The sequence below is a fragment of the Colobus angolensis genome, unplaced genomic scaffold (genome assembly GCF_000951035.1).
Source record: "Colobus angolensis palliatus isolate OR3802 unplaced genomic scaffold, Cang.pa_1.0 Scaffold106, whole genome shotgun sequence".
NCBI classification, from domain to species: Eukaryota; Metazoa; Chordata; class Mammalia; order Primates; family Cercopithecidae; genus Colobus; species Colobus angolensis.
The window spans coordinates 490,590-501,096 of record NW_012111586.1 but is presented as its reverse complement, the minus strand read 5'-3'; the positions used below and the strand labels follow the sequence as shown (position 1 = coordinate 501,096).

Here is a 10,507-nt window from a genome sequence, read left to right as displayed (position 1 = left end):
TTTTAGTTTAATTCAGATGGCTATCATCTACTTTTTGATGTTTGCTTCATATTATATGGTTTGACGAAATTATTTTTTAATCCAATTTAATTCTCAAACTTGCACATCAGAATGTACAACTGTTACATACTACTGCCACCTAGTGTTGGGCAATCTAAAATGAAGTGACAATATTTCAAAATCGTTCATTTCACAACACAAATCCCCCTACAAAATTACAAAATATGTTTGATGTGATGAATACGATAATTACCCTGATATGATCACTATACATTATATCTATTTAAACATCACTATGTACCCCATGAACATGTACAATTGTTTGTCAATGAAAAAAAAACAAAATTAAAACAAAATTTACATTAACAGCCAATTCAAATGAAAGAATAAGTGTTCTCAAATGTGAAAATATAAAACAAAAGCCATATGGGATCAGCCAGTTCTTTAAGTTCATGTTATAGCCTTAATACAACTGACCTTTTTAAGTCCATGAAGTTTTTTACAAATACATAAGAATCCCTAAAATTGTAGGAACAGGTGAAATCAAAACAGAAGAAAACATAGGAGAGAAAAAAAATCTCAGAATTCTATCAAGTCTGCAACATATTTATTTCTTAAAATCCTCAGGGAAATAAGATTTCAGTAGTGGTATTCAGTGTATGCTATTTATTAAGCATGAGGATAATTACCTTTTCCTCCGCATCAGCAACTTTAGATTTCTCCTGAGCCAGCTTTTCCTGTAGGTTGTTCTGTGATTTAATGCTCTGAGTCTGTTTAAGTACTTCCAACTCCAGTTCCTTGATTTTCTGCTGACACTGCTTACACTCTGCCGTGAGTGAAGAGCACATCTTTGTACTCTCTAATAACTTCTGTTGGGCATGCTTTAGCTCCATCTTTATCTAGAGGTAGAGAATAAGTAAGAGTAATACAAATAAGTGTGGAATGAACGTGAACTAGAATAAGCAGCTTTCAAAGGAGTATAGTCCCCTTAAAGCCAACAAATACCAGTGTCACATGGCTGAGTACCTCTTTAGAGCTGCCATGTGTTAGTAAGAGGTTCCAAAGTTTAGTCAGACAGCAGCTAGACCAAGGAATTTTCCTGAGTTTCTATATATGCATGGTCTAAATGTTTTCCATCCTTTCTTCAATCTAGTCCAAACTGGCTTTCATCCCCACTACCCCAGTGAAACTTTCTGCCAAGGATACTAACTCTTCATTGCCAAAATAAATCCAATGGACAAGTGACTTCTCAGTAGCATTCTGTGATACCAAACTTTGCTGGTTTTCACTTAGCTCTCTGCTGTTCTTTCTTGGTCTTCTTTGTAGACTCTTCCAATGCTACCCAACATGTGAGTATTATTGAACTCTTCTAGGCCTAGAAAGTGGATGATTTGCTATCCATTTCTATAATTTGAAATGCCATTTTATGCCAATACTTGCCAAAATGAAACTCCTTGATTCTGCCCATATCTCCAAAGTCTTTTTTCTCTCTTTTCCCAATTTCAGTAAATAATGCCACCATCCAAACTTTTGTGCAGGTCAGTAATCCCTGAGTCTTCCTTTTCCATTATGAACCAATTCCAATCATTTAGCACATGCTGTCACTCTATCCCCACAATACACCTTGCATTAATCCATTTGTGTCATTTTTATGGCACTAACCTAGTCTGGGGCATCATCTCTAGCCTGGGCTATAGCAACTGCCTCTGCACTGGTCCTACCACTTCCATTTTTACTCTCTTCTAATCTATCCTCTAACCCTGTGGCCAAATTTTCTTTTAAAAACACAAATTGAACTACCTGACAACCCTGCTTAGAATCTTTCAGTGGTGCCTCACTCCAGATCCCACCAGCTTGCCTGGCTTTGTATGCTCTGGCCCTTGTCTATCTCTTTAAATCCATCTTGTTATTTCTCCTTCTCCCACTGTAACTCCTGTCACATTGGTTTGTATTAAGAGTTTCCAATACACCAAACTTTTTCCACACCTCCCTCTGCCAGAAGTGCTTTCCCTTTTCCCTTCTCATTGTATGGTTGCCTGCTTATTCTTCAGGTCTTAGCTTAAATGTCACTTTGCAGGGGGCAATTTTCAGAATCATTTAATCTGAAATGTCCTTACTCATCACTGTACCACATTTGCTTCCTTCATCAAGCATATCATGATGTATAATTAAGTATGCATTTATATACCTGTTTATGTCCCCTTTCCCCACTTTAAATTCCAAGAAAGCAGAGATTAGGTTTTTAATTCATTTCTTAATACCAAGGCCTATCAAAGAACCAGAGAGTAGGTGATGATTAATCAATTATTTACTGAGCAAGTAAATGAATGATATTCTAAAAAATATCAGAACGTAGTGAATGTATACACTGGGCAGGGAAGGCTCATAAACAAAAGTGGTGAGAGAGAATTTACTTTGTTTTAATGGTAAATAGAATTCCCTGGTCTCAAAGCTTTTCAACTGAATTAATAGGGATGATAGCTATAATGTCCTTCATCTGTGCTTTCTCTATATTAACCAATTAGATTATATAAAGTGAATCTAAAAGTTAATTGTGTTCAACCTCTTTGAGCATCAGTTTCTTCATCTGTAATATGGGGATAATAACTACTTACCTCATAGGATAGTTGTGAGGTGGCATTAAATGAGACAAAGCAATTAAAGCCTCAAGAATAGAGCCAGACACATAGGAAACACCTAACAAAAGTTAAGTGTTCCTATTCAATAATTGCTTTTAGACTATCTGCTGCATTTGAAATACAGAGCTGAGGCATATACTAATATTACTACTTGACATTTGTTAGGCTTTTACATCTATGAAGTGGCTGGGATTGGTATTTTAGCCCATTTTAGAGATAAAAAACTGAGTCTTAAATAGTTGCCAGATGATAGAACCAAGGTCTGAATATAGATTTTCTGATTCTAATTCAGTACGCTACACTACATTTACTCTACACTGTGAAATACATGTATTTATTATTTCTCTAAAAAGAATACATTAGAGTGGATCAACAAGCTAAAATTTGGTTCTTTGAAAAGTCTAATAAAATAAATACACTTCTAGTGAGACTGATCAAAGAAAAAGCAACAAGACAAAGGTAACTAGTATTATAAAAGTGAAATGACCCTCATTATATATTTTTCTTCTTTTTTAAAAAGCTACCTTTGTTAAAATATATATATATATTAAAAAGAAGACAAGATGAATAAATTTCTGTAAAACTTTAAATAATTTAAATGAAATGGAAACATTTTTAGAAAAATAAAATATAACAAAGTTGATGCAAAAAAATAAGAACTTGACTTCTCATAACTATTAAAGAAATGGAACTAGAAATTGAAAACCTACCCAAAAGAAAGCAAAATCAGAAGGCTTTAGGGATGAGTTTTTTGCAATAATTTGAGAAGAAATCATTGTAACTTAGTACAAACTTTTCCAGAAGACAGAAAAAGAGGGTGTATTACCCATTTTATTTTAAGAGGCTGGGATAACCTTGATATCAAAATCTGACAAGGGCATTGCAAGGAAGTGACAGACTAGTCTCACTCATTAGGAAAGTTACAAAAATCCCAAAGACATATTAGCAAGCCAAATCTAGCACTGTAGGAAAAGAATGATAATTTATGATGAAGTTAGGTTTATCCCAGAAATGCAAAATTGGATTAACATTAGAAAATCAAAGTAATTCAGCATATTAACAGATTAAAATTTTTAAAAAACCTTCTCAAAATATTCAGAAAAAAATTTATGAAATTCAACATGTATTTGTCATAAAACATTGAACCAACTAATGCTAGAAAGCAATTTCCTTAATGTAATAAATAATATCTATTTTTATTTATTTTTCTTTCTTTCTAAAGTACATTTGGATAAAATATCTATTTTTAAAAAGCAATAAAAACATACTAAATGGTGAAATTTGAGAGCTTTTCCTTTGAGACTGGGAATTAGAAAAGGATGCCTACTGTCACCAGTTCTATTCAGCACTGTGCTAGCCAGTAAACAGAACAAGAAAAAAGAATGAAGGGTTTAACATATGGAAAGGAAGAAAGAAAATTGTCTTTAAATGATATGATTACTTGCTAGAAAATCCAAAATAACATATACATACATTGTAAGAATAAAAAAGTATGGGAAAGTTTTTATTAGAAAATGATTAAGTGAATTTTTATACATTGGGAAATAATTAGGAAATGAACATTTTTAAAGTTACCATTTATAATAGTATGGAAAATATCAGCACCTGTGAATATGTCTAACAAAAGATATATAAGAAAATTTAAATATTGAGAGAAATTAAAAACCTAAATACACACACTCTTTTCTTAAATTAGAGGAGTCAATCTTGCAAAGATTTAAATTCTGCCCAAATTGACCTATAGAGTCAATGTAATTCCAAGTGAAATCCCAAATGGTTGTGTGTCAATATACATGTGTTCTACGTGAGTTCATGTATTTGTGTTTAGCTTAGCAAACTGATTATAAAACTTATATAGGAACCCCAAAGTCCAGGAATAGCCCAGATATCCCAGAAAAGAAGAACAAGGTAAAAAGACTTGCTCTATCAAATGTTAATATTTATATAAAGCTAAAATAATCACGATAGCATAGTATTGGCACAAGGGCAGACAAATAAACAATGGAGCAGAATAGGGAGCTCAAAAATATACCACAATAGGCTCGGCACGGTGGCTCACGCCTGTAATCCCACACTTTGGGAGGCTGAGGTGGGCAGATCACCTGAGGTCAGGAGTTCGAGGCCAGCCTGGCCAATATGGTGAAACCCCATATCTACTAAAAGTACAAAAAAATTAGCCAGGCATAGTGGTGTGTGCCTGTAATCCCAGCTATTTGGGAAGCCGAGGCAGAAGAACTGCTTGAACCTGGGAGGCAGATGTTGCAGTGGGCCAAGTTCATGCCACTATACTCCAGCCTGTGTGACAGAGTGAGACTCCATCTCAAAAACAAATAAATAAATACATACATAAATAAATGTTAATGTAGAATAGCTTTATGACTTTGAAGTAGTAAGATATTTATTAAATCAGACCCCAAAATCACTAGTTATAATGAAAAATAATGATTATTAAAATTCAAAACTTTGAGTCATCAAAAGATACATAAGGAGAATGAAAATGCAAGTCACAGAGTCAATGTTTCTAATACATACCTGATAAAGGGTTAATGTATTTTAAAAGCCTCTATAAATTAATGAAAAAATTAAAATGAGAGAAACCCCAAATAAATATGAACAAAATCTTGAACAAGCACTTCACAAAATAGAAATTCAAATGCCAATTAAATGTATAAAAAGCTGCTCAAACTTGTTTGCAAACAGGCAAATGCACACTAAAACCACAAGGAACTACTGCTATACATGTATACTAGGTTTGCAAAAATTTTAACGTCTGACAGTTCCAAGAGTTGGTGAGGATGTAGAGCAATGGGAACCTTCAGACACTGTTGGTAGAAGACTTTAGAAGGAGTTGAGGTAATACATATCCTATAATGAAATAATTCCACTCCCAATCTCTTCCTAGAGGAGTGTGTACTTATGGACATCAGGACACATGTGCATGAATGTTCACTGCAGCACTCTTTAAAAAGTAGAAACATTACTCAGTTCTATTCATATATCTTGCTACTCAGGAAAGAATCTGATATTCATTGACTGAACATATCTGAAATAATGTACTGTTATACCCTCTGTTCAAAGGCAAAGCTCTTTCAATAAAAGCTGCTCAAGTATGTAGAGTGCTTAGCTTATGAAACTTCATTTCCTCATTTTGCATTAATTTTTGAAGACTAGAAATGCCATTTCCAAAAATGTTAGTGGACACATAAAATGATCAGAGCTTCGTTAAACAGAATGAAATGAATGTATGTAGAAGTAAAGAAATTAACCCCTGGCTGGGCGTGGTGGCTCATGCCTGTAATCCCAGCACTTTGGGAGGCCGAGGTGGGCGGATCACGAGGTCAGGAGTTCGAGACCATCCTGGCTAACACGGTAAAACCCCATCTCTACTAAAAAATACAAAAAATTAGCCGGGCACAGTGGCAGGTGCCTGTAGTCCCAGCTGCACAGGAGGCTGAGGCAGGAGAATGGCATGAACCTGGGAGGCGGAGCTTGCAGTGAGCAGAGATCACACCACTTCACTCCAGCCTGGGCCACAGAGCCAGACTCCATCTCAAAAAAAAAAAAGAAATTAAACCCTAAGGGCAAAATGCCTTAATGTCATTGGTGGATCAATGTAGGTCAAAAGGAAAAAATGTAATAAGCTTATCTCATTGATGTTACCAAAAAAATTCTCAATCAAGTTTTAATACACTTCCTATTTTTCCAGTAAAAACCCATTTCCCACCTTGCCATTCTAAAACAGCTCAACTTCTGTCTCATTTTTTTTTTCTCATTTTATTTTGGAGGGTTGGTACAGCTTTTGAAATTTCAATAAGAACAAATCTATTAACTGTTGACTTCTCAAAAGGCACTCTAACCTTTTAGAAAGACTAGAAGTTTCATTTTTCAAGAATAATCTTATTATGAAAAAAGTAAGACACAGACAATGAATAGATGAGAAACAAATCAAAGAAAAAGAAGAAATCAAGTGTTCTGGAATATTTGGTAAATTGAATTTGTTCAAGATTAAGAAACCTAAACTTCTCATTGTAAATAGAAAGGGTACAAGTTCTTTCCTAATATATTGTCTATTTACTCTTGGGCCTGTGATCAAAGAGTCAACACTTAGGGTTTTGGTGATGCTGGTAATGATGAAATAAGACAACACTGGGGTAAACACTGTTATGGCCAATGACCTATGCATCCAAGGCAGCTTCCTCAGCTTCAAGTTGGGACAGTCAAGCACCAAGAAGAGGATCTACAACAGCGTCTTGGTATTGGTGGTAACAGAGCAGCAATCTGCCTGAGGCTCTGCAAGCCTATAACATTCTTTTTAACATCCCCAAGCTGGAAACATGTAAAATGTCCATAAGCCATAGAAAAAATAAATAACGTATGGCTTTTTTTTTTTTACAATAGAATACTAATATTGCAAAGAAAATGAATGAACAATGGCTATACACTGTAACATGAATGAATCTTGCAGACAAAGTTATAAGGCAAACACAAGGTATAAATACTGATCATATTTTTAAAATATGAAAAATAGGGAAGACAACTATATTGTGTGGGATTATAAATAGTTGATGAAACTATAAAGTAAAGCAAGAGAGTTATTACCAAAATTAGTGGTTACTACTGGGGTGGTAAGGTGATGGGATTATGATGGGGACAAGGTATGCAGGGGCCACTAGTGTGCTGGCATTGTTCTATTTCTTGTCCTGGGTAGTGTTTAGATGTCTATTTACTTTATGACAATTAGGTAAACTGTATGTTTTATGCATTTTCTAAGTGTTATATTTTATAATACAATGATTTAAAAAGGAATAAATTAGTATTTTGGTTTTTTTTTTTTAAAGAAAAAGTGATATTTTAATTTTTATTTATTTATTTTTTCTTTTTTTTTTTTGAGACAGGACCTCATTCTATTACCCAGGCTGGAGTGCAGTAGTATGATCGTAGCTCACTGCAGCTTCAAATCCCTGGGTTCAAGCAATCCTCTTGCCTTGGCCTCCCAAAGCCCTAGGACTGTAGGCTTGAGCCACTGCACCCAGTCAATATTTTTATTTATTTTTTTAATTTTTAATTAATTTATTTTATTTTTAAATTATACTTTAAGTTATGGGATACATGTGCAGAACGTGCAGGTTTGTTATATATGTATGCATGTGCCATGCTGGTTTGCTGCACCCATCAACCCATCATCTACATGGGGTATTTCACCTAATGCTATCCCTCCCCTTGTCCCCCATCCACTGACAGGCCCCGGTATGTGATGTTCCCCTCCCTGTGCCCATGTGTTCTCATTGTTTAACTCCCACTTATGAGTGAGAACACGCAGTGTTTGGTTTTCTGTTCCTGTGTTAGTTTGCTGAGAATGATGGTTTCCAGTTTCATCCACGTCCCTGCAAAGGACATGAACTCATCCTTTTTTATGGCTGCATAGTATTCCATGGTGTATATGTGCCACATTTTATTTATCCAGTCTATCACTGATGGACATTTGGTTTAGTTCCAAGTCTTTGCTACTGTGAATAGTGTTGCAATAAACATACGTGTGCATGTGTCTTTACAGTAGAATGATTTATAATCCTTTGGGTATATACCCAGTAATGGGATTGCTGGGTCAAATTGTATTTCTGGTTCTAGATCCTTGAGGAATCGCCACACTGTCTTCCACAATGGTTGAACTAGTTTATACTCCCACCAACAATGTAAAAGTGTTCCTATTTCTCCACATCCTCGCCAGCATCTGTTGTTTCCTGACTTTTTAATGATTACCATTCTAACTGGCATGAGATGGTATCTCACTGTGGTTTTGATTTGCATTTCTCTAATGACCAGTGATGATGAGCTTTTTTTCATATGTTTGCTGGCTGCATAAATGTCTTATTTTGAGAAGCGTCTGTTCATATCCGTCACCCACTTTTTGATGGGGTTGTTTTTTTCTTCTAAATGTGTTTAAGTTCCTTGTAGATTCTGGATATTAGCCCTTTGTCAGATGGATAGATTGCAAAAATTTTCTCCCATTCTGTAGGTTCCCTGTTCACTCTGATGATAGTTTCTTTTGCTGTCGAGAAGCTCTTTAGTTTAAAAAATATGGAATGCTTCACAAATTTGCGTGTCATCCTTGCGCAGGGGCCGTGCTAATCTTCTCTATATCATTCCAGTTTTAGTATGTGTGCTGCTGAAGCGAACACGTATTTTTGTTTCTTAATCAGTCTCATAAGTAGGCCTAACAGTAGCTAGAGATTCAAGTTTGATAATTTGAATGGAATTTTTTTTTTTTTTTTTGAGACAGATTCTCGCTCTGTTGCCCAGGTTGGACTGCAGCGGCCCAATCACGGCTCACTGCAACCTCTGCCTCCTGGGTTCAAGCAATTCTCGTGTCTCAGTCTCCCGAGAAGCTGGGACTACAGGTGTGTGCTACCATACCCGGCTAACTTTTTTTTTTTTTTTTTGTAATTTTTAGTAGAGATGGGGTTTCACCATGTCAGCCAGGCTAGTCTCAAACTCCTGAGCACTTTAAGTGATCTGCTCACCTCAGCCCCGCAAAGTGCTAGGATTATAGGTGTCAGCCACTGCACTGGCCTTGAGTGGATTTTTAAAAGTTTGTAAAGCTGAGGTTCCAAAATGACCCAAATTGAGGAGGGGTATAATATGGAAAGATGTCTACACAGGAAAGAGAGGAACAGACTTGAGTTTAGGTTCTGACTACAATTTGTTAGCTTTGCAATCTTGAAGTTTCCTCATCCATAAAGTGCTCACCCTTTAGGGTTGTGAGGCTGTTCATAAGAGATAAAGTAGAGAGGCTGGACCCAGTGGCTCACACCTGTAATCCCAGCACTTTGGGAAGCTAAGCCAGGAGGATCACCTGAGGTCAGGAGTTCAAGACCAGCCTGGCCAACACGGTGAAACCCTGCCTCTACTAAAAATACAAACATTATCTGGGTGTGGTGACGTGCGCCTGTAATCCCAGCAACTCAGGAGGCTGAGGCAGGAGAATATCTTGAACCTGGGAGGTGGAGGTTGCAGTGAGCAGAGATCACGCCACTGCACTTCAACATGGGCGACAGAGCGAGACTCCGTCTCAGAAACAAACAAACAAAAAGAGATAAAGTGGACAAACTCTCAATAAAGGATACTCATCGTATATAACTTTCTTAGGTGCCTGGCCTAAGGAGCTAATCAAGAGGCTGATGTCTTATTCCTAAATGGCCAATAATTTGTCTCACCACGGAGATTAAAATAGATAAAAAACTTCTTTTTTTTTTTAATTTACTGCATGCTCTTTACAAACAGTGAAAAATAAAAATCTTCTCTTGTTACCAAGCTATCATTTATCCATCTCTGAAAGACTGTTCATTAATCCAATAAATATTTATAGGGTACCAATCGTATGTAAGGCATTATAATCTGTGTAGTTATAGCCATTGTTCCTTAAGAAATATGTAGTATTGTTAGAATATGTTCTGAGTTGGACAGTTAAAATGATCTAAGAAATGCCCTTGAAGGGAAAGTGAAAGACTGTCTTATGAAAACATGTGATAAAGATTTAGAATTTAATTTAAAACTACAAAGGCTTGACGGAATATGAACAGTCTTCAAAAACTCATGAAGGGTGAGGACAGGGAAGAGGTTTATTCAAATAATCCTGGGATACTAGAACTCCCTTAGAAGGCCTTCCTTGAAGTTTGGGATAAATGGATATTTGTTTTCCTCTATATCTCCCCTACTAGACTGTAAGCTCTTGAAAAGTAGGGACCTTTCTTATCCATGTTTATGTCACTTTTCAAATAAGATCATTTTATCCCGCTAGACTGGTGTGGGCAAACTTTTCTCATAAAGGGTCAGGTAGTAAATATTTTAGACCGTGTGGGTCACATGGT

At 35.9% G+C, this 10,507-nt stretch overlaps 1 protein-coding gene across 1 annotated transcript in view; it reads right to left on the bottom strand.

Annotated features, from left to right (window-relative positions):
* Window positions 1-10,507, bottom strand: part of CCDC30 (coiled-coil domain containing 30) — a 117,883-nt gene that overhangs the window by 76,772 nt on the left and 30,604 nt on the right. Inside the window, exon 7 of the mRNA XM_011944997.1 lies at window positions 690-899. Within this exon, the coding sequence (XP_011800387.1) occupies window positions 690-899 (210 nt within the window). The remainder of the gene's footprint in view (window positions 1-689; window positions 900-10,507) is intronic.